Source organism: Eretmochelys imbricata, chromosome 7, assembly GCF_965152235.1.
Source record: "Eretmochelys imbricata isolate rEreImb1 chromosome 7, rEreImb1.hap1, whole genome shotgun sequence".
NCBI classification, from domain to species: domain Eukaryota; kingdom Metazoa; phylum Chordata; order Testudines; family Cheloniidae; genus Eretmochelys; species Eretmochelys imbricata.
The window spans coordinates 25,806,929-25,832,625 of NC_135578.1; the positions used below are offsets into that span (position 1 = coordinate 25,806,929).

Here is a 25,697-nt window from a genome sequence, read left to right on the forward strand (position 1 = left end):
GTAATCTTTCCTTGTATTGCACTTGTTTATATTTTCATTTTTGTATGCAAAACAAATGGAATATTATACTTCACAAAAAGCAGGCATTCTAGAGGTTAAAAAGTATGTGAGTGAAGAAAAGTATTCGTTTTTACAGTAGATTTTTTTAGTTTTTTTATTTCATTTAAATATATACTGTGTGTACACATCTCTGTATATTTGCATGTAAGTATGAACACATGATGCTGTTTTTTATTTAATTTGTACTTTTTCGAATAAAATGTTAATCAAATGCAGAACTACATACTTACAATGACAGAGCAAAAACAATGGGGTTGGAATTTTTTGTATTTGTACATGTTCCCTTCAATGACAAGGTCATCATAATATGCATTAACTGCAGAGCACTTTTCAGTTTGAGGGACACTCCCCGCAAACAAACCATTTTAGAAGGATGCTATATATTGAGAGAGCTTTTTTTGTGCCTTTTTTGTCTTTCCCACTTATGCCACTACTTCTGCTTACTATGTGATATTTCAGCCATTGCACAGATCTGTATGCACCAAGCAAGGGTAATCTGTCATTGCCAGCATTATACACTGGAATTATTTGTCTATATTGCTCACATTAGAAAATTAACAAAACTAGCATAAATGTTTTTCTGATGACTTTTATGTCCCTCCCCCCCCCCCCCTTTTTTTTTTTCTCTTTAAACTACAGGAGCCTAGTAACAAACGGGTCAAGCCTCTTTCTAGAGTTACATCACTAGCAAGCCTCATTCCTCCTGTACGGGCAACCCCATTAAAGCGGTTCAGTCAAACCCTTCAGGTAAAGGTGATGATATATTTCTGTGTTTAATGTTCAGATCTGCATTTCAATAAGAGAAGCACAGGTATGCTATCACATGCTTTTAGGGGTTGTGCTTTTCAAAATTTATTTTGTATATGTATGCATATCTGAGTATCTCCCATATCTTTAAGGAAAAAATGAAAAACTTATTTCTCCCAACATAAAAAGGTGAAGTTGTAATGGAGAGTGTTAACCTCAGAAGTGGCAAGTGAAAGTGCTCTGGTGCTGTTACAACTGTCATTCACCACCATAATAATCTTTCTGTCATAGAATGCTTATGTTTCTTGTGAAATCTTTAAGAAACAAACTGAAACTATATATCCATTCTTGATATGACAGAGATAAGGAAACCAGTATAAAAATATGTGCATAGCCCAGTTGCCTGAGAAGGTATGTTTAATATAGAGATTCATACATATTTAGGTCAGAAGGGACCATTATGATCATCTAGTCTGACCTCCTGCACAACGCAGGCCACAGAATTTCACCCACCACTCCTGCGAAAAACCTCTCACCTATGTCTGAGCTTTTGAAGTTCTCAAATCATGGTTTAAAGACTTCAAGGAGCAGAGAATCCTCCAGCAAGTGACCTGTGCCCCATGCTACAGAGGAAGGCGAAAAACCTCCAGGGCCTCTTCCAATCTGCCCTGGAGGAAAATTCCTTCCCGACCCCAAATATGGCGATCAGCTAAACCCTGAGCATATGGGCAAGATTCACCAGCCAGATACTACAGAAAATTCTTTCCTGGGTAACTCAGATCACACCCTATCACCATTGGGCCTATTTACCATGAATATTTAAGTACCAAAACCATGTTATCCCATCATACCATCTCCTCCATAAACTTATCGAGTTTAATCTTAAAGCCAGATAGATCTTTTGCCCCCACTGCTTCCCTTGGAAGGCTATTCCAAAACTTCACTCCTCTGGTGGTTAGAAACCTTCATCTAATTTCAAGTCTAAACTTCCTGGTGGCCAGTTTATATCCATTTGTTCTTGTGTCCACATATATCTTTTGACTTTTGAAGGTGTGAGTTTTATGGATATATTTAAAAGGGTGCCATATGCTCAGGCACCTTTGACATACTTTTAAAATGGCATTTTAAAGTGGAGCAGTACAGTTTAAGATAATCCATGACCGATGAGCCAGGAAACTAAAAAACTCAAATCCCTCCCTCTCAAGACAACTCTCCACCCTTGTAGCTCTTCATCATATTGAAATGACTGGGGAAAAAAAGATAAGCTTTGCCATAGAATATTAGTCTTTTTAGCTTAAATGCAAAAACAAACAAAACCCCAACTAAACCTATGGAATATCTGTTAGAGTTGGTAGGAAAATTTTGAGTTTGGAATTTTAATGAAAGATAAATTTTCCATTAATTTATTTGCTCTGTGTGTGTGTGTGTACTGGGTGGGGTGTTCTTTTGTTTTTTTTTTAAAGTCCCCCTGCATGTAATACTGCTGAATCCTCACTATTAAGAGTGAACTTTGACCTCCAGTGGACAAAAAGTCTGACGATCAGATGGAAAATGGAGCCTTGAGCCAACATTCAAAGCATATGTCAAAGCTGACTATGATTTTAAATAATTAAAAAGCAATCAAATTAATGACAGGTTTCAGAGTAGCAGCTGTGTTAGTCTGTATTCGCAAAAAGAAAAGGAGTTCTTGTGGCACCTTAGAGACTAACCAATGTATTTGAGCATAAGCTTTCGTGAGCTACAGCTCACTTCATTGGATTCATTCAGTGGAAAATATAGTGGGGAGATTTATATACACAGAGAACATGAAACAATGGGTGTTACCAGACACACTGTAAAGAGAGTGATCGCTTAAGATGAGCTAATACCAGCAGGAGAGCAGGGGGCGGTGGGGGGAACCTTTTGTTGTGATAATCAAGGTGGGCCATTTCCAGCAGTTGACAAGAACATCTGAGGAACAGTGGGGGGTGGGGGTGAGAAATAAACATGGGGAAATAGTTTTACTTTGTGTAATGACCCATCCACTCCCAGTCTCTATTCAAGCCTAAGTTAATTGTATCCAGTTTGCAAATTAATTCCAATTCAGCAGTCTCTCGTTGGAGTCTGTTTTTGAAGTTTTTTTGTTGAAGAATTGTCACTTTTAGGTCTCTAATCGAGTGACCAGGAATAGGAATAGCGGTCAGTAGGTTGCCTACCTACATGCCTCCAGCTTTCACCCAGATCACACCACACAATCCATTGTCTACAGCCAACCTCTACGATACAACCGCATTTGCTCCAACCCCTCAGACAGAGACAAACACCTACAAGATCTCTATCAAGCATTCTTACAACTACAATACCCACCTGCGGAAGTGAAGAAACAGACTGACAGAGCCAGAAGAGTACCCAGAAGTCACCTACGACAGGACAGGCCCAACAAAGAAAACAGAACGCCACTAGCCATCACTTTCAGCCCCCAACTAAAACCTCTCCAACGCATCATCAAGGATCTACAACCTATCCTGAAGGACGACCCATTATTCTCACAGATCTTGGGAGACAGGCCAGTCCTTGCATACAGACAGCCCCCCAACCTGAAGCAAATACTCACCAGCAACCACACACCACACAACAGAACCACTAACCCAGGAACCTATCCTTGCAACAAAGCCCGTTGCCAACTGTGTCCACATACCTATTCAGGGGACACCATCATAGGGCCTAATCACATCAGCCACGCTATCAGAGGCTCGTTCACCTGCACATCCAACAATGTGATATATGCCATCATGTGCCAGCAATGCCCCTCTGCCATGTACATTGGTCAAACTGGACAGTCTCTACGTAAAAGAATAAATGGACACAAATCAGACGTCAAGAATTATAACATTCAAAAACCAGTCCGAACACACTTCAATCTCTCTGGTCAGTCGATTAGAGGCCTAAAAGTGACAATTCTTCAACAAAAAAACTTCAAAAACAGACTCCAACGAGAGACTGCTGAATTGGAATTAATTTGCAAACTGGATACAATTAACTTAGGCTTGAATAGAGACTGGGAGTGGATGGGTTATTACACAAAGTAAAACTATTTCCCCATGTTTATTTCTCACCCCCACCCCCCACTGTTCCTCAGATGTTCTTGTCAACTGCTGGAAATGGCCCACCTTGATTATCACTACAAAAGGTCCCCCCCCAACCCCACGCTCTCCTGCTGGTATTAGCTCATCTTAAGTGATCACTATCCTTACAATGTGTCTGGTAACACCCATTGTTTCATGTTCTCTGTGTATATAAATCTCCCCACTGTATTTTCCACTGAATGCATCCGATGAAGTGATCTGTAGCTCACGAAAGCTTATGCTCAAATAAATTGGTTAGTCTCTAAGGTGCCACAAGTACTCCTTTTGTTTTTGCAATCAAATAATGCAATTCAAATTTACATTTTATTCTGAAGATATTCTGCTTTGTTTGTAGGTCTCTCAAACTTACATGTGCACAATATAGAATATGAGATCCTTGGAGACTCATGTAGGACTGGATCCTACAAAATATTGTATGTCTCATGCAAGAGGCCGAGTACCTTAAATCTCGGTGACTTCAGGAGGAGCTGAGGCAATTGAGCACCTCATAGTGGGCAGTCAGTACTTTGCAGGATTATGCTATTCCCCCCACTAAAATAATAGGTGTTTGAGAAAGTACACTTAAAATCTACAGTGAGCTTTATAGAACAAGGTTAAGCTCTCTGAAGAGTGAGAATGAATAAAATATCTCTGTTTTAGTAAGAAATAATATCTGTTCAAAAAGGTAACTTAATCATGACTCTACTGCAGCTATGAGTTTTATTTTTCCTTCCCAAATTATTATATTTCTACATTGGAGGCTCTTCTGACAAATACTTAAACAGAGTAAAAAGCCATGAAAAATATATTTTTCTGCAGCAATAGTTTTATGTAGGAAGCAGACATGCCAGCATTTGGTTAGCAATGTACCTCTGGTATTCCTTAAATATGTTGTTGAAAGTGCATACCTCTGCATACAGAAGCAACCTTTATGGACATGGGGGGAAAGGCAAGATGTTTGAAATCTCCTCAGTGTGTTTGATCCAGTAGGTGTACTGTAGTGTGACTAGAGCAGAGATGCCTGTAGTCCCTTGTTGGACATATAAATCTCTTCCACAGGCTGCTTCTAAGAAAAATTTGGTCTGATTCTGAAAGAAGGGCTACATTAGTTCCAGTTATCAAGAGCATGGAAAGTGAATTAGGTTTTGGCAAGATTTTATTTCTGAGCCTGGCACTTCCCTTTTCAGAGTCTTTAACAGCTGTTGTGCTCATTTAAGTACTCATACGATCAGTTCCATGGGGGCTGCATTTGAGACAAACTTGTGCTATATAATACAGACTTCAAAAGATAAATTTTGTTTTCATGAATATATATGCAGCTTCAATTGATTTTAGTTTGAGTTGTGTGCATGTATTTGACGACAGATCTTGACAAAGCTGTACAGGTTTTTGTGTTATGGTCTTACCACTGGGGTGAAAAAATCTTTATTTTACATTGGTTTTAAAAAAATAACTCGGCAGTAGATTAAAATATAAGAAGATTGAGGGATGCAGTTATTCAAACCACCTTACCTAAGGAACTACATGGTTTGAAGGATCTGTAAAGGGGCATGGAGCTTTTTATTCTCCAGCAATAGATCTAAGTCCATCTCAGGTCATTGTATCTGGAATATATATTACTTATTTGGCTGAGCAATATCTCTTGCAAAAAGAGCTGGGATTACTAAATCCATTTCCTAGTGATAGGTGGCATCCATGCAAAATCACTTTCACAGTTGGTCCTAAAAGCCTCTTTATTAGTAGTTTCAGGTGAGGCCAACAACAGAATGAGCAAGAAGACTACTTTCTCACAGTCCCTTAGGAAACTGTTTAGAGGCACATCGGCGAATTGATGTCAGGAAACTTGCACTGCCATTGCTATTCATGTTCTGTTCAACCATATGGGATATTATTAATCTCTAGGGTTGTCAATTAAAAACAACACCCAAATCCTCTGATGCCCATATGTGAAGTGAAGTGACTGCCACTCCACTCTAGAGCGATATTCTCTTCACTGTATTTTTTTTTAAATTTCTAGTCTGAGTGTTTAAGTACACCATTAGGGTGTATTCAAGATGTTGAGGTTTTCCACATGGCAGTAGCATCATATATTGTAGTTAGATTGCTAGTGTACCTCAGTCCAGAAGGATTTTTTTTGTACAAGTTAACAATGGATTCTTTGCCTTAATAACGCGATGAAAACAACCACCAACAAAGAACTCTGAAAACACAGACCACTGCAACTGTTGCTATAAAAGTTTAGAAAAATGTTGAATTTCCTATGTAAATGTTTAACAAAAGTTTCATATACAATCCTTTTTGAAAGGAAGAAATATGTAAAAGGAGAGAAAATCCATAGGGTATGACTTCCCCAGCTCCAAATGTGAAATTTCCATTTATATTAATGGATTTTCCACATGCATATTCAGGGAGAACATGCTCTAAGTCTGAGGACAGGATAGTGCTTCTTTTTAGATGTATTCTTAGCTACTCCAGAAATTTTTGCTATTTTTAATAGAGAGATTTGATTGTTTATTTCTCAATATTATTATTATTTTGCAAATGGTTTATCAGCATTTTCCACAAAGGAAGCATGTAGTAATTAGTTTAATTCTTTTTCCTGACTACTCATATCTGTGTGTTTCTGCTTCCTACAGCAGAGTAGACTGGATGATGATAAAAATACAGCATTGGTTTCATTTTGACCATACTAGGTACCATTTTTGTACACCAGCAGAGTACTCAGTACTGAGCTGATACATTTATCCATCTACTGGTATCTATTTATCCATTTGACACAAATCTTTATCCCTTCAATCTAGACTAACTACAATGACTACAGAGACTTATTTATTTCACCTTCTTTTAATCCCATTCACAGCTCTGTCCTTCACTTTACAAACTGGGAAAGAGATCAAATAGTACTCAAACATAACTTTAACTAGCACTGAGGACAGAGGTTAACTCTGTCTCGCTTCCACTGCAACTTGTTACTTTATCAATCATTGACTCATAGAATATCAGGGTTGGAAGGGATCTCAGGAGGTCATCCAGTCCAATCCCTTGCTCAAAGCAGGACCAGTTCCCAACTAAATCATCCCAGCTGGGGCTTTGTCAAGCCTGACCTTAATAACCTCCAAGGAAGGAGATTCCACCACCTCCCTAGGTAACCCATTCCAGTGCTTCACCGCCCTCCTAGTGAAATAGTTTTTCCTAATATCCAACCTAAACCTCCCCTACCGCAACTTGAGACCATTACTCCTTGTTCTGTCATCTGCTACCACTGAGAACAGTCTAGATCCATCCTCTTTGGAACCCCCTTTCAGGTGGTTGAAAGCAGCTATCAAATCCCCCTCATTCTTTTCTTCTGCAGACTAAATAATCCCAGTTCCCTCATCCTCTCCTCATAAGTCATGTGCTCCAGTCCCCTAATCATTTTTGTTGCCCTCCGCTGGACTCTTTCCAATTTTTCCACATCCTTCTTGTAGTGTGGGGCCCCAAACTGGACCCAGAGGAGAATGATCATGTCCCTCGATCTGCTGGCAATGCCCCTACTTATTCCACCCAAAATGCCATTGGCCTTCTTGGCAACAAGGCCACACTGTTGACTCATATCCACCTTCTTGTCCACTGTAACCCCTAGGTCCTTTTCTGCAGAACTGCTGCCTAGCCATTCGGGCCCTAGTCTGTAGCGGTGCATGGGATTCTTCCATCCTAAGTGCAGGACTCTGCACTTGTTGAACCTGGTCAGATTTCTTTTGGCCCAATCCTCTAATTTGTCTGTGTTCCTCTGTATCCTATCCCTACCTTCCAGCATATCTACCACTCCTCCCAGTTCAGTGTCCTCTGAAAACTTGCTGAGGGTGCAATCCACACCATCCTCCAGATCATTAATGAAGATATTGAACAAAACCGGCCCCAGGACCGACCTTTGGGGCACTCCGCTTGATAGCAGCTGCCAACTAGACATGGAGCCATTGATCACAATCCATTGGGCCTGACGATCGAGCCAACTTTCTATCCACCTTATAGTCCACTCATCCAGCCCATGCTACTTTAACTTGCTGGCAAGAATACTGTGAGAGACCATATCAAAAGCTTTGCTAAAGTCAAGGAATAACATGTCCACTGCTTTCCCCTCATCCACAGAGCCAGTTATCTCATCAGAGAAGGAAATTAGGTTAGTCAGGCATGACTTGCTCTTGGTGAATCCATGCTGACTGTTCCTGATCACTTTCCTCTCCTCCAAGTGCTTCAGAATTGATTCCTTGAGGACCTTTTCCATGATTTTTCCAGGGATTGAGGTGAGGCTGACTGGCCTGTAGTTCCCTGGATCCTCCTTCTTCCCTTTTTTAAAGATAGGCACTACATTAGCCTCTTTCTAGTCTTCCAGGATCTCCCCCGATTGCCATGAGTTTTCAAAGATAATGGCCAATGGCTCTGTAATCTCATCCACCAACTCCTTTAGCACCCTCGGATGCAGTGCACCCGGCACCATGGACTTGTGCTCGTCCAGCTTTTCTAAATAGTCCTGAATCACTTCTTTCTTCACTTTTCTAGAGGGCCGGTCACCTCCTCCCCATACTGTGCTGCTCAGTGCAGTAGTCTGGGAGCTGACCTTGTTCGTGAAGACTAAGGCAAAAAAAGCATTGAGTACATTAGTTTTTTGCACATCTTCTCTCACTAGGTTGCCCCCCCCTTCAGTAACGGGCCCACGCTTTCCTTGACTTCTTTCTTGTTGCTAACATACCTGTAGAATCCCTTCTTGTTACTCTTAACATCCCTTGCTAGTTGCAACTCCAATTGTGATTTGGCCTTCCTGATTTCACTCCTGCATGCCTGAGCAATATTTTTATACTCCTCCCTGGTCATTTGTCCAAGCTTCCATTTCTTGTAAGCTTCTTTTTTGTGTTTTAAGATCAGCAAGGATTTCACTGTTAAGCCAAGCTGGTCACCTGCCATATTTATTATTCTTTCTGGACATCGGGATGGTTTGTTCCTGCAACCTCAATAAGGATTCTTTAAAATAGTGCCAGCTCTCCTGGACTCCTTTCCCCCTCATGTTATTCTCCTAGGGGATCCTGCCCATCAGCTCCCTGAGGGAGTCAGTCTGCTTTTCTGAAGTCCAGGATCCATATTCTGCTGCTCTCCTTTCTTCCTGTGCATCTTACTGTGCATACAAATCAGATATCAGGATCCTGAACTCGACCATCTCATGGTCACAGCCTCCCAGGTTCCCATCCACTTTTTGCTTCCCCTGCTAATTCAGGCATTGACTGTTATGTACTTTACTGAGGTCTTGCTGAGGGGAAATTCAGCTATTGAAATTCAGCTAACCATTGAATGTGCTTCCTTCAACCGAGAAACAAGAGTAACATTTACTGTTAAAACTGCTCTTACTCAAGGCAAAAGAAAGGTGATTATGCTATATAAAATAGTGCTTAAAACTACAAGAAAAAGATAGTCTTTAAACAATTTGGAGTATTTCAGGCACTCTAGAGGTAGGATATGAAAAAGAAAATCCATAGAATTGTCATTGTCGTAGTGATATTAATAAGGGGTCTGTTGAAAATAAGCAATGTTAAGGACTCAAGATATCAATTTTTAGTTTGGACTCTTGTTGAAAAAATGACACTTGTTTTGCATTTTGTCAAAACGTTTAAAAAAAAAAAAAACAGGCAAATGGAACATTTTAACTTTCAAGTGTGACTTCAGGTAGATTCTTCGGTGGTTGCTATGAGGTTTAGGGTCCGCTATTCCACTGATCTAGAGATAGTGGTCACACATCATCTAGACTTCGTTGTTCCAAAAATAGTATATGGTAAATTATATAAAATTTGAAAGATAACATTGCTTGATATGACAACAGGCTAACACAGGTTGGGTTTAACATGTCACATTTAAATGCTAAGAAGTAAGGCAGTGCTAAAGGTTTGGAAAGAATGACCCATCACAAATACTTAAAGGATATGAACCTTAAGCTAAACTTTGTTGATGATTACATTGCTCCCCCTATCATCCCAACTATTAACACATTTCCTTCTTTTCAGGTGTACATCCATTTCACACACTTCTGTGTGTGACTTCATAGGGGCTTCCTATCTCTAAAGATATAACTGAAAAAAATATTGTGCGTGCCAACTGAAGGGCTTCTTTGTGTATGAAAATGCCTTTGGGTAGGAGGGGTATTAATTCTATCAAATGGAAGCCACAACCATTAATTTCATTTGAATTAAAGCTGTCAAATGATTAAAAAAATTAACCACGATTAATTGCACTGTTAAACAAGAGAATACTATTTAAATGTTTTTGGATGTCTTTTACATTTTCAAATATACTGATTTCAATTACAACACAGAATACGAAGTGTACAGTGCTTTATTTTTGATTAAAAGTATTTGTACTGTAAAAAAACAAAATAAATAGTATTTTCAATTCACCTAATACAAGTACCGTAGTGCAATCTCTTTATCATGAAAGTTGAATTTACAAATGTAGAATTATGTAAAAAAACAAAAACAAAAGCCTGCACTCAAAAACAAAACAATGTAAAATTTCAGATCCTCCAAGTCCACTCAGTCCCACTTCTTCAGCCAATCACGAAGACAAACAAGTTTGTTTACATTTGCAGGAGATAATGCTGCCTGCTTCTTGTTTACAGTGTCAACAGAAAGTGAGAACAGGCATTTGCATGACACTTTGTAGCTGGCATTGCAAGATATTTACATGCCAGATGCGCTAAAGATTCATATGTCTCTTCATGCTTCAACCACCATTCCAGGGGACATGGATCCTGATGACGGGTTCTGCGTGATAACGATCCAAAGCAGTGCTCACCGACATGTGTTCATTTTCATTATCTGAGTCAGTTGCCACCAGCAGAAGGTTGATTTTCTTTTATGGTGGTTCGGGTTCTGTAGTTTCCGCATTGGAGTGTTGCTCTTTTAAGAGTTCTGAAAGCATGCTCCACACCTCGTCCCTCTCAGATTTTGGAAGGCACTTCAGATTCTTAAACCTTGAGTTTAATGCTGTAGCTGTCTTTGCGTTTTGTCAGATCTGTAGTGAAAGTGTTCTTAAAATGAACATGTGCTGGGTCATCATCTGAGACTGCTATAACTTGAAATACATGGCAGAATGCGGGTAAAACAGAGCAGGGGACATGCAATTCTCCTCCAAGGAGTTCAGTCACAAATTTAATTAATACCTTATTTTTTTAACAAGCATCATCAGCATGGAAGCATGTCCTCTGGAATGGTGGCCGAAGCATGAAGGGGCACACGAATATTTAGCGTAACTGGCATGTAAATACCTTGCAATGCCAGCTACAAAAGTGTCATGCAAATGCCTGTTCTCACTTTCTGGTGATGATGTAAATAAGAAGAGGGCAGCATTATCTCCTGCAAATGTAAACAAACTTGTTTGTCTTCGCGATTGGCTGAAGAAGAAGTGGGACTGAGTGGACTTGGAGGATCTGAAATTTTACGTTTTTGTTTTTAAGTGCAGCTATGTTACAAAAAAAAATCTACATTTGTAAGTTGCACTGTCACAACAAAGAGATTGCATTGCACTACTTGTATTAGGTGAATTGAAAAACACTATCATTTTTACAGTGCAAGTATTTGTAATAAAAGATAATATACACTTTCAGTTACAACACAGAATAAAATATATACGAAAATGTAGAAGAACATCCCAAATATTTAATAAATTTCAATTAGTGTTGTTTAACAGTGTGATTAAAACTGTGATAAATTGATTAATTTTTGAGTTAATAATGTGAGTTTACTGCGATTAATCGACAGCCCTAATTTGAATGAATTTTTCAGTAACTTTCTTTTTGACACTCTTGTAACTAACGTATTTACAGCTTGCATGTTTTAAATTATCTTATTAATAACTCTACTTCATGTTTTAACCTCCTTACTGCCTGTGACCAGGATCTCTCATTGCTATGCAATGATGAATGTACAGTGGTTATTAGTGTTGTGAAATTCTAACTCCCAGACCAATGTATTCATTTAAAGTTTATTTTGTGTGGGTGTGGTTTTTTTTAAGTATTGAATCCTGTTTATGGACATACCTAGAATAGTGCAGACAACCATTGTGCAGACTCCTCCATAGTCTGTTCTGTGTAGGTCAGGGCAAATAACAGGCAAATAAGCTAGGATTGAGGACATCTTTCCCTGGGCAATTAAAGTTAGTCTGTTGTACTGTGGCATTTTGTCAGGCTTTATTCTCTCTAGTTGCCTCAGTGTCTGTTAAATTATTGCACCTCAGAACTGCACCTTCCCTGAGCAGAAGGAAACTTGTGCTGTTGAATAGGATGGATTTTAACCAATAGATTCATCATGCTGAGGACTACAGGTTGGATTTAAAGAAGATATAAAACAGTGAAAGATGAATTTATCCACTTCATGTTGATACCCTGACCATGTATTCATATTGTAATACCTGAATTTTTCTTCCAAAATATGTAGTATGATTTCTTCTCTAAATCTTTAAAACGATAAACTAAATATAACTGAACAATTTATTTAGCAAATATTGTACTTTACTACCTTGTATAAGATAGTATCCAAGTTACACTAGTTGCCAGTTTTACCCCAACGTATCAAATCTGAGCCTAGCCCTTTTGTATTCAATACCAGTTAACTACTTTAATCGCAAAAATGAACAAAATACTGTCATCTTAGTTGTGGGAATGGAAGTGAGGAGGAAAGACAGACTCCTGCAACATTTAGAAAAAATGTCATTTGCATAAAATGAAGTTATCGAATTATTCAACCTAATAAAAATATTAGACATTAGGCCTGCTCTACAACTGCTGAATCGGTATCTAAAATTATTGCATGGGTATGCAGATCTGGGCTGATGGATATGGCTCAATTACAACTCTTTAGGTATTTATTGAATAGATATATAATTTTATTTCTTTAGGACCTTGATCTATTTTACTTACAAGTTACATTGATATATTGTACCAATATGCCACTATTGCAGCAGTTCATTTTGACTGGAAATGATCTGGAGAAAGGTGGCAAAATCTGGAGATGATACAAAATTACTCAAGATAGTTAAGTCCAAAGAAGACTGCAAACAGTTACAGGGGATCTCACTAAAGAGGGTGACTGGGCAACAAAATGGCAGATGAAATTTAATGTTGATAAATGCAAAGTAACGTATATTGGAAAACATCCCAACTTTACATACAAAATGATAGGATCTAAATTAGCTGTTACAACTCGAGAGAGATCTTGGAGTCACTGTGGATAGTTCTCTGAAAACATCTGCTTAATGTGCAGCAGCAATCAAAAAAGCTAACAATGTTCGGAACCATTAGGAAAGGGATAGATAATAAGACAGTAAATATTATAATGCTACTATATAAATCCATGGTATGGCCACACCTTGAATACTGTGTGCAGTTCTGGTCACCCCATCTCAAAAAAGATGTATTAGAATTGAAAAAAGTACGGAGACGGTTGGAAAAAAACCCAATATTAAGGGTATGGAACAGCTTCCTAAGAGGAGAGAGAAAATGATTCGGACTTTTCAGCTTGGAAAACAGACAACTAAGAGGGGAATATGACAGAGGTCTATAAAATCGTGACTGGTGTGGAGAAAGTGAATAGGGAGTGGTGTTTATTCTTTCACATAACACAAGAACTAGCAGTCATCCAGTGCAATTAATAAGCAGCAGATTTAAAATAAACAAAAGGAAGTTTTCTTCACACAACCTGTGGAACGTATTGTCAGGGGATGTTATGAATGTCAAAACTATAACTGGGTTTAAAAAAGAATTAGGTTCATGGAGTTTAGGTTCATCAGTGGCTATTAACCAAGATGGTCAGGGATGCAACCCCATGCTCTGGGTGTCCCTAGCCTCTGATTGGGAGTGGGTACAGGGGATGGATCACTTGATGGTTGCCTGTTCTGTCCATTCCCGAAGCATCTGGCTTTGGTAAATGTCAGAAGACAGAATACTGGGCTAGATGGACAATTGGTCTGATCTAGTATGGCCGTTCTTATGTTATGTTCTTATTGACTGCAATGTGTAATGAATGCTCTGCAAAAATGTACACATTAGTCCTATACACGCTGAGGATAGAGAGCAGATATATGCCACTGCAGGAAGGAGGTTATTGAACTATAGATAGGCCAGAAACATGCTTTCACATGCCATTTCTTATGTTCCTAGTACTATAATTAAAAGGTTGTAGTGCCAATATCCTTGAAAAATTGGAATTAATAGTTACATAGACCATTTGATTGCAAAAATATGCAACTTTTTCTTGTAAATGTATTTCTTGTTTTGGGGAATCTGAAATGAAACATGAGCCAACTGATCTCTCTAACATTTGTCTTTTCTTCTTAGCGTTCTATCAGTTTCCGTAGTGACAGTCGCCCTGATCTGTTTACCCCACGACCGTGGTCTCGAAATGCACCCCCTGCTAGCACAAAAAGGAGGGACAGCAAGCTGTGGAGTGAGACCTTTGATGTTTGTGTCAATCAGATGCTTACATCCAAAGAAATCAAGCGTCAAGAGGTACTATTATTTCTTTCCTTCTAAACGTTTGACAGTTTTGTCTAAAGCAGTGGTTCTCAAACTCCTTACTAAGGCAATTCACCAACTGCATTTTGTCTCTTTGCAACCCTCTATTACATATATGCACCCTCTGCTCCAAAATCACAACCCTCATCCCATCCTGGCCCGGTGTGTAGGGGAGGCCCGGGGGTTGGAGAACGAGCCCAGTCCACACTTGCCTACAGTGGCGGCTCCTCTCCTGCAGGGCTGGATACAGCTCCCCACTTTGGGAGTTGTGAATTGGCACATGTGGTTGCAATGCCATTCAGGTTTGGTCTGGCTGCCCCTCCATCATGATGGAGTACTGTGCAGCACTGCGGCTCTGAATGCCCCAGCTCCAGCTCAGTAGGATCTGAGCCGCCACTAAAGTGTGGGGTGGCCTCACTCTCCAACATCCCTCCCTCTGGGGAGCTCCCCTGTATGTTTGTTTTTGCCAGGAAAATATATCCCTGGATTTGACAACCCATCTAGAACCTTTCTGTGACTCACTGATGGGTTGGGATCCATCATTTGGGAAACACTGGTCTAAAGCATGGAATTCAAGGATGATAGTAAATTAGTAAACATTAGTTTAGCACTGAAATTACAGGGTAAAATCCTGGTTCTACTATGGAGAATTTTTCCATTGAACTCAATGGAACAGGATTCTACCTATGGTCTTTATAATGAAACCGTACTAGGTGTGTGTGTGTGTGTGTGGTTTTTTTTTTCTTTTTTAAGAACAAAGTTGCAATAATTTCTGTATAGTAACATTGATATTTGAAATTAAAATTGTTTTGTGTAGGTGTGCATGTTTGGGGGGTGGTGGTGGTGGTGGTTTTATCTGTACTACCATACAGATAAATAATGCAATCAGAATAATGTACACGCTAGGTACTGTGTGCACACAGGAAAGCACAATCTCTCTACCAGGGAGCTTTCAGTAGAAGGAGTTTACTATACAAATAATATACAGATTAAATCCGATGCTACCAGCACTCCTAGCTATTTTCGAGACACCACCGACTTTCTGAGGAAACTACAATGCCTTGGTGATCCTCCTGAAAACACCTTCCTGGCCACCATGGATGTAGAAGCTCTTTATACCAATATTCCACATGAGGATGGACTACAGGCTGTCAAGAACAGTATCCCTAATGAGGCCACGGCACACCTGGTGGCTGAGCTTTTTGACTTTTTGTTCTCACCCACAACCAATTCAGATTTGGGGACAACTTATACCTTCAAGTCAGTGGCACTGTTATGGGTACCCGCATGGCCCCACAGTATGCCAACATCTTTATGGTGGACCTAGAGCAACGCTTCCTCAGCTCTCATCCCCTAGCACCCCTACTCTACTTGCACTAAATTGATGACATCTTCATCATATGGACCCATGGGAAGGAGGCCCTTGAAGAATTCCTCCTGGATTTCAACAATTTCCACCCCACCATCAACCTCAGCCTGTACCAGTCTACCCAAGAGATCCACTTCCTGGACACTACAGTGCAAATAAGTGATGGTCACACAAACACCACCCTTTTCCGGAAACCTACTGACCGCTATACTTACCTACATGCCTCCAGCTTCCATCCAGGATATATCACACGATCCATTGTCCACAGCCAAGCCCTAAGATACAAACCAAATTTGCTCCAATCCCTCAGACAGACAAACACCTACAAGATCTTTATCAAGCATTCTTGGAACTACAATACCCACCTGGAGAGGTGAGGAAACAGATGGAAAGAGTGAGACGGGTACCCAGAAATCACCTACTAAAGGACAGGCCCCACAAAGAAAATAACAGAACACCACTGGCCATCACGGACAGCCCCCAGCTAAAACCTCTCCAGCACATTATCAACGATCTACAACCTATCCTGGAAAACGATCCCTCGCTCTCACAGACCTTGGGAGGCAGACCAGTCCTCACTTACAGACAGCCCCTCAACCCGAAGCAAATACTCACCAGCAACTACACACCACACCACAGAAACACTAATCCAGAAACCAATCCCTGTAGCAAACCTCATTGCCTACTCTGTCCCTATATCTACTCTAGCGACACCATCAGAGGACCCAACCACATCAGCCACACCATCAGAGGCTCATTCAGCTGCACATCTACTAACGTTATATATGCCCTCATGTGCCAGCAGTGCCCCTCTGCCATGTACATTGGCCAAACCGGACAGTCCCTACGTAAAAGAATAAATGGACGCAAATCGGACATCAGGAATGGTAACATACAAAAGCCAGTTGGAGAAGACTTCAGTTTTCCTGGACATTCTATAACAGATTCGAAAGTAGCTATACTTGAACAAAAAAACTTCAGAAACAGACTTCAAAGATTTCAGAGTAGCAGCCATGTTAGTCTGTATTCGCAAAAAGAAAAGGAGTACTTGTGGCACCTTAGAGACTAACCAATTTATTTGAGCATAAGCTTTCGTGAGCTACAGCTCACTTCATCGGATGCATAAAGACCTCAAAGAGAAACAGCAGAACTAAAATTCATTTTCAAATTTAACATCATTAATTTGGGCTTGAATAGGGACTGGGAGTGGCTGGCTCAGTACAGAAGCAGCTTTGCTTCTTCTGGAATTGACACCTCCTCATCTGTTGTTGGGAGTGGACTACATCCACCCTGAACGAATTGGCCCTGTCAACACTGGTTCTCCACTTATGAAGAGAAGGGAGTTACCTCACATGTCAGTATATTTATGTCTGCATCTGTAACTTTCATTCCGTGCGTCTGAAGAAGTGAGGTTTTTAATCACAAAAGCTTATGCTCTTATAAACCTGTTAGTCTTTAAGGTGCCACCAGACTCCTTGTTGTTTTTGTGGATACAGACTAACACAGCTACCCCCCTGATACTTACAATGTTACTCAATTGACCAAGGATCTACATTGGTCTCTGCTGGGTGCAGACCTTGGCACAGAGCCCTCAATTGTAGAAAGTCCTCTGGTGATGTAGAAGAGACTCTTTTTAGTGTAATGCACCCACAGCCTCCACTGATGGCCTGCAGCCAGAGAGGAACAACCCCAAAGTGGGCATGGCAGTCTGGAGAGGGAAATGTTGCCAGGACACCCAGGGAAAATGCTGATTCAAGGATGTCACTCTACACAGCCTATGCTGGCTGTGCTCTTATGGCACCCTTCCCAGAAATGAAAGTTGGCCTCTCTAGTCAACAGTGTAGGTGTACATTTCTGCTCTTCTCTCAGGGTCAGGAAGGTAATTGTCATGTGTCAGATTGGTTAAACCACAGCATCAGAGGTTTAGGAGAATATAAACTTCTTGCAGGTGGGGAGGTCCTAATAATAGGATTCTACTAGGTGCCCTCTGCAAATATTTACAAATGAGGCACTGTCTGAAGAGGCCATGAAGAAGTGAAGGGAATGCCACTTAGATAACCTTTACAGTACTGATTTTCCCATTGTGGTTCAATGCAAACATGATTTTCAAACTCTGGAACCTCCAGAATTCATAGAATCATAGGGGTTAGAAGGGACCATAAGGCTCATCTATTCTCTCCTGCTGCCACGATGCAGGACTTGTGTGTCTAAACCATCAAAGACAGACAGCTATCCAACTGCTTTTTTAAAACCTCCAGTGAAGGAGCTTCCGTGATTTCCCTAGGCAGTTTGTTCCATTGTCCTACTATTCTTACAGTTAGGAAGTTTTGCCTGAGATTTAATCTAAATCTGCTATGCTGTAGTTTTAACCCATTGCCTTTTGTCTTGCCCTCTGTGGCAAGAGAGAACAATTTTTCTCCATCATTGTTATGGCAGCTTTTCAAGGATTTGAATACCTCCGTCATGCCCCCCCACCCAATCTCCTCTTTTCCAAACTAAACATACCCAGTTCCTTCAGCCTTTGCTCATTTGCATTCAGCCTTTGGTTATCTTTGTCACTTGCTTCTGGATCCTTTCCAGTTTCTCTCTCACCTTTCTATATAATGGTGTTCAAAATTGGACACCATACTGCAGCTGAGGCCTAACCAGTGCCAAGTAGAGCAGTACTGTCACCTCCTGTGACTTGCATGCTATGCCTCTGTTAATGCAAACCAAAATTGCATTTGCTTTTTTTGTGGCAGCATCACACTGTTGACTTGTGTTGAGGTGGTGATCCGCCACAACTCCCAGATCCTTCTAAACAGTGCTGCTGCCAAGCCAGTTATTCTCCATTCTGTATTTGTGCATTTGGTTTTTCTTCCCTAAGTGTAGCACCTTACATTTCTTTGTTAAATTTCATTTTATTGTCTATAGCCCAGTTTTCCAATTTATCATGATCCCTTTGAATTTTTGCTTTATCCTCCGAAGTGTTTGCAACTGCCCACCCACTCCCAACTCTGTTTCATCTGCAGATTTGATCGGTATGCTCTCTTTCTATATCCAGATCATTAATAAAGATGTTAAATAACACTGGGCCCGAAACAGATCCCTGTGGAACTCCTGTCAATCTGACATCATTCTATTAATAGTTACTCTTTCTTTGCAGTTGCTTAACCAATTATGTATCCACTTAATGGTAGTTCTACCGAGCCCACATTTCTCCAGCTTATTTATGAGACTGTCATGTGGGACTGTGTCAAAACCCTTTGTAAGTCCAGGAATATTGTGTCCACTGCATTCCTCCTGTGCACCAAACCTGTTACCTTGTCAAAGAAGGAAGTCAAGTTGGGAATGATTTGTTTTTAGTAAATCCATGCTGGTTGCTCACCCATTCATCCTCAAGGTATTTGCAAATTGAATGTTTTGTTCATTGCTCTAATAGCTTCCCAGGTATTGAGGTCAGGCTGACTGGTCTATAGTTCCCTAGCTCCTCCTCCCCACCCCCCTTTAAAGATGGGCACTATATTAGGACTTCTCCTGTCATCCAGGAGCTTGCACATACTATTCCCAATGATTCTGAAATTTCTGCTAATTCCTTCAGCACCCTGGGGTGAATAGCATCAGGGCCCGCTGACTTGAATTTCTTCAGATTCGTTAGAAACATGTCTAACATTCTTTACCTATCCTGATCTGCAACCCTTCCCTTTTATTGTCTATGATAACTTTTTGCTAGTGGTCTGGTCACATGTTTTTTGTGTGAAGACTGAAGCAAAGTAGGCATTGAACAGATCTGTCTTCTTATCGTCCATCACCAACTAACCACCTTCATTGAGCAGTGGACCCACACCATCCCTGGTGTTCAGTGTTCTTTTTTTTATGGGACATATTTGTAGAACCCCCCCTTCTTGATGTCTGTTTGTTGCCAGTTGTAACTCGTTCCTTGCTTTGGCTTTCCTGATTTTGTCCCGACACTCTTGAGCTATTCCCATATATACTGCCTTGGCGATGCCCTTCCGTCCATTTCCTGTATATCCCTTTTGGTTTTTAAAGCGCTAAAAAGCTCCTTGTGCAGCCACATTAGTCTCCATTGGAATAGCTTTAAGTTGAGCCTCTAGTACAGAGGTGGGCAAACTGTGGCCCATGGGCCTGTCCTGCCCAGCCCCTGAGCTCCTGGCTGGGGTGGCTAGCCCCCGGCCTCTCCCCTCCTGTCCCTCCTGCCACGCTGCTGCGCAGGCAGCGCTCTTGGGAGTGGGGCTGCGTGCTCCTGCAGAGCAGCAGTGTGTGTAGCTCTGGCCAGGCGGCGCAGCTCCCAGACATGCTGCTCTGAGCAGCATGGTAAGGGGGCTGGGGTTGGATAAGGGGCAGTCAGGGGGCAGTTGGATAGGGCGGAGGTTCTGGGGCGGGCCAGGGGATGGGGAACGGGGAGGGTTAGATAGGGGATGGGGTCTCAGAGAGCTGTTAGGGGCGGGGGTCCCGGGACGGTCAGGGGACAAGGGGGGTGGTGGTGGATGGGTCGGGGGTTCTGAGGGGGGCAGGCGGGGCGGATGGGGGTGGGAGCTAGGCTGTTCGGGGAGGTACAGCCTTCCCTATCCGGCCCTCCATACAGTTTCACACCCCGATGTGGCCCTCGGGCCAAAAAGTTTGCCCACCCCTGCTCTAGTATTACATCTTTTAGGAACTGCCACCCCCCTTTGACACCTTTTTTCTTTTTAATTAGTCTCTCCATGGGACCTTGCCTACTCTTGCTCTCAGGTGGTTTTAAATCTACCTTTTTCAAGTCCAGTGTCCTTGTGTTGCTGTTCTCATATCCTCCTTTCTTTAGGATCTTGAATTTTATCAGATCATGATCACTTTCTCCCAAGTTCCCAACCACCTTCATGTTTGCAACTAATGTATCCCTTTTTGTCAAAACCAGATCCAAAATGGATGATCACCTAGTTGTTTCCTCCACTTTCTGAATCAGAAGGTTGTTCCCTACACATGCTAAGAACTTGCAGGACATGTTATGTTTTGCTGTGCAAGATGCATTCTGAGTAACTCCTATTGAAGTCAATGGCTAAATTCGTATTGACTCAAGGGTAGCAGAAGCAGGCTCTAATTTAGCATGACTGCTGGATTTCTAAGTTAATTAGCTTTCTATTGAAGGAAATATTTAGTCCATGTGAGGTATTCAAATGAAAGGTGGAAAAAAGGAAAATGTTTTAAAACCAAATTTAAACTCTGATTACAGATCACTTTACCTAGAAATAACTCTAGCGCTCCATTTCCAAGGTGTGTATATATATTATCATTTGTGTTAGGCCAGTTGCCCCTAAACTCCAGCAAATGTAGATATCGAGGATTTTTCAATTCTACAAACACTTTCAGCTGTAACATTCAAGTTTATAATATAAACTTTCCCAGAACACTTGAGTCATAAAACAAACAGTAACCTCAGACAGTCTCTCTTGCAGGTTTTAACAAAGTGCAAGAATTTATAGGAAATACCTTTTAAAAATTGAGAACTTTGAAGGACACGTTGAAAAATAGAGTAATGAACTTGTTTGCATAGGACAAACATTCTGTCTCAATCCTGCTCTCAGCCCAAATAACTATGTGGGGAATTTCAAAGGGGTGTTCTGTTCTGTTCTATAAAGGTTCTTACATTGTACTCATCATTATGGTATCTGAGTTCCTTGCAGTAGCGTATTAAGCAATGTGACTAACATTTGTCATGACTTTGTTTTCTCACCCTCTCTCTGGAGGGAAAAGTACATGCAGTGAAGTATTTTGTTTTGGATTTTTTTGAATAACACGTTGCTATGTATTCGTTAGGAAAAGTCAAAGAAATGTACCTTGCACTTCAAGCAGAAGATGGTGTGGTTTATGATGATGGTCATTAGTTTCTGTGGGAGTTCATCCCACGGTTTTGGGCTGGTGCCTGAAAGAGCTTTGTCTCCTACACAAATGAGCTTTACCGTTTTATTGTAAAAAGTTCTCTTGTGCCAGAGGAGCAAAGTTTTCACCACAGTCTTCATCCTACAACTTAACTTTCTCTTTTACATTTCCTGGACCCAGGCCATTAAACTTGAACTTCATCTAGTATTCTGTGAGACGCAAGCATTGAGAGCAGAGGACAGGTTTGATGTGTTGTGGTAGTCATTGCTGCTGAGGAAACATGCCACAGCATTATGTACCAGTTGGAGTTTCCTAAGTACTGAAAGCTTTATGCCTAGGAATACCGTATTGCTATGGTGCACCTGGAAGGTTACAAAGGTGTAAGTAACATAGGTTAGGTTATTTTTTTACCAGGAAGGGGGACAGTCCCCTGGCCCAACCAGAAATGGAAGAAAGTACATTTGTATAGGGAAGGAATGCTTTCTTTCAAGCTATGGAGTAGAAATGGAGCTGCTCTGCAGAAGCTGCTGCAGCTTCATGGTTGCAGTGATCCTTCTGTGACAAATGCCAGTTAACCAACTTGGGGCAGATCATCAAATGGTTAAAATTGTTGAGCTGTGACCATTTCTATCTGCAAAGGATCTGCCATCATGGTCTATAAAATACAAAACTTCTAAAAGATTTTTTAAATCCTGATTTTTTGTGTGTTGACAAACTTGTTTAGTGAACAGAATTGTTTACATTAATATTTTTGCACTAATGCTCTATCCCCAGAATACCTGAATCATATAACTTAATTTTTACTATGCTTGGTTAGAATTGGATCATATAATTTAAGTTAATTGGATACTGTCATTGGTAAGATACTGCACTGGAAGTGTGCATAACATTAAATTGCTATTTATTTCTAATAATAAAATGCAAAACTCACTTCATAAGAAGTGGCTAGTATGAGGAGAGAGTCCCACAGAGCTATGTTTCCTTCAAGGAAAAAATACTGTGCCAAATTAAAAGTACTTTTAATACCACCTCTACATTTAAAGGGACCCCAACATTTGTTCCATTAGACAGTCTGAAACCTTTTGCTAACTATGCTTTGTAAAAAACCCAAACACAAAACTGTCTCCTAATTAGCTGTATAATCAGCAATTATTTTACCAACAATAGTTGATATAGTTTAGTTACATCAAATATCATAACAAATAAGATGGCCTCCTGGATTGGAAACATGTCAAACCAAAAACTGTACTTGTGTAACTTTTTCAGACAAGAAAAGTTTCATGAGAAGTCTTGCAAGAACTTGTCTTTAAAAGTAATGCTTAGCAAATGGTTGATTTTTTTACAGATTTATTTCTTCAACTAGATTTAGGAAGAAAATGTATCTCTGCACTAATACAGCTGTTCAGAATATAACAGCAACTTTTAAAGTTGAGTACAATTTAAATAAGAAATTTATTATGTCCTTTTTTACAGGCTATCTTTGAACTTTCCCAGGGAGAAGAAGACTTGATAGAAGACTTAAAGTTAGCAAAAAAGGTATTTATATAAATAAATGATACAAAAATTGTTGTTTTTTGCCTTTAACCCCCCCTGCAAACCCCCCCCACACACTTTTTTTTATAGTAGATTCAATAGTAGCAACTGCCATCTAGTTAAGGTTGAAAAACAACTAGTACAATCCCTGTTTTTACACTCTTAACATTCTGAAACATTCAGATTTTTGAGTGTGTTTTTTCTAATTGGTATCTAACACAAAGTGTGCTTGTGAAAATAAGAATAAAATACTATCAGCCACTTTAGAGTTATGGGAGGATTTAAGAGCTATCTCTAATTTCTTAGATATCAAATATATGCTAAAGTTTGCTTGTTTTTGCAGGCTTATCATGACCCTATGCTTAAACTCTCCATAATGACAGAGCAAGAATTAAACCAAATTTTTGGAACACTGGACTCTCTAATCCCGCTACATGAAGGTATAATTTCGTTCAATGAATTATGATGATTCTATGCTCATTTATACTTAGCATGTTCAGCAAGTGAATTTTTATTTTATTTTATTTTGATCAGATCTCCTTAGGCGGCTTCAGGAGGTCAGGAAACCTGATGGATCTACTGAGCATGTTGGTCATATCCTTGTGGCCTGGGTAAAGCTGATTTTCTAATCAATTTTGAAGTTAATTTGTAACTGTTTCATTGGTTTGTATCTTTTATCAGACCATTTATCTTTTATATTGAGTATCTCTTCAAAAGTATATTTCAAGTCTTAAGTTTTAAAGAGACAGTTGGCTAATAAGAATGGCAATACAATCAAATTAGGAACATTTCCCCTAAATTATCTGACTTGTCATTTCAAATTTAGAAAAGGATGTGTTTCAAAGCCCTAGTTGTTTTAGTGATAAGCAGTGTTAAAAGCACTTTAAGTAAAAATCATGTTCCAGAGTAGAGCTACACTGATTTATGCCACCTGAGGATCTGACATGACCCCATGTTTATATGGAAAGATACAGAACCTTTCTTTTGTAAGGGTTTAGATGGACAGTTTATTTTATAGTATAAAGAAAGTGATTTTATAATCAGCAGAAAATAGGTTTTGCAGTTTTCAAGGCAATAGCCATTGGAAGATATTTGGCAGCCCTTTTCAAAACACTGGGCTATTAAGAGTCAGAAATGTGTGCATCTGTGTGTGTAATGAAACTAGTTAATAACTGTTGGTGAGTGACAAAAATGTACCCTGGTTTTCTTGGAGTAAAATAATTATGAAATTTTGTTTGTTTTGTATTTAAACTTCAGCTTGTCCAAATATGGTTAGAGGTAATTTGAATTTAGAAGATTTTATGTATATTCATATATAAAAATAAAGCTCTTTAGCTGAGTTACCACTAAAGTGCCAAAGGCCCAGATTCACAAAGGTACTTAGGCACCTAAGTCCCAGTTTTAGGCTGACTGTGATCCACAAAATCCCCGCTGGGATGCTACCTCGATCATTTTCTAAACTAACTCAGTGCCTAAATTTTCAGGGTAAAAGTTCTCTAGACACCTAAATTCTTGCCTCTGGGGATGCACTTGCTGCTGATGCCTTTTAGGTGTCGGGATGCCTATCTCCCATCTAATCCCCAATGTGATAAACAAACAGGTGCTCTTCTTCTTATCTTTCCCCAATCTGGCACGTACTCAGAGGCTGCCAACTAGATTGTATCCCAGTCAAAAGGCAGGGAGGAGGTGCTGCCCATGTATTCACCTGGATTGTTGAAGACCCAGGTTCAATTCTCCCCCCCCCCCCCCCCCCCCCGCCTGGAGGGGCAGGGGCAGGAGAGGAAGAGAATATGAATGAGAGGTAGGAGATCCCCAATGGTGTGCTCTAACCACTGAGCTATGGAATATTCTGATGTGGGGCTCCCTCAGTCTCTCCTCCTTGAAGCTGTTCCACTCTTTATAAATACTTAGTCACTGGGCCAGAGAGAGAGACTCTAATCCAGTAGTTAGGGCAACCATCTGGGTTGTGGGAGACTCAGGATCCAGTCCCCCTGCTCCAATGACTCTCTTTTTATATACTGTGAAATAGCTTCAATATGACAAATGAGGGTGCCCCACACGTGAATATCCCATAGTTTGGTGGTTAGGGTACCTGTTTCTCCCCGTTCATTTTACAGGAAGCCTGGGTGCCTAACTCAAGCTTTGTGGATTGCAGAGTTGTTCCTCTGTGGATTCATGCCTAAGCGCCCTAACCCTGTGGTACCTTATTGAGCCTCTCAGCTCTCTGTAACTGGGGGATCCAGCTTAGCAGACTCCGAAGGTCTTTTGTGTTTTCCTTGGTGCAGACTTCAAAGCTGAACTAGCTGCCCTGGTTATCAAATCCTTGATTAGTCAAAGGTTTCAGGTGCTTCCCTCCCTACCCACCTGAAAAGACTTTATATGACTGAGATTGTATTTTATACAGCTGGAACCAACAAGTACCAAAATCATAAAATAGCTTTTGTTCTCAACAAGATTTTGTTTAGGCCAAAGAGGTTTGGAAAAGCTTGTGGTAAGC

General features: G+C 40.4%; 1 protein-coding gene across 3 annotated transcripts in view; it reads left to right on the plus strand.

Moving 5' to 3' along the window:
* ARHGEF3 (Rho guanine nucleotide exchange factor 3) overlaps positions 1 to 25,697 on the plus strand; it is a 192,617-nt gene that overhangs the window by 136,717 nt on the left and 30,203 nt on the right. For all 3 annotated transcript variants that reach the window (XM_077821264.1, XM_077821263.1, XM_077821265.1), the window contains 5 exons: positions 700 to 807; positions 14,266 to 14,436; positions 23,141 to 23,203; positions 23,544 to 23,640; positions 23,735 to 23,811. In XM_077821264.1, coding sequence (XP_077677390.1) covers positions 700 to 807; positions 14,266 to 14,436; positions 23,141 to 23,203; positions 23,544 to 23,640; positions 23,735 to 23,811 — 516 coding nt within the window. The remainder of the gene's footprint in view (positions 1 to 699; positions 808 to 14,265; positions 14,437 to 23,140; positions 23,204 to 23,543; positions 23,641 to 23,734; positions 23,812 to 25,697) is intronic.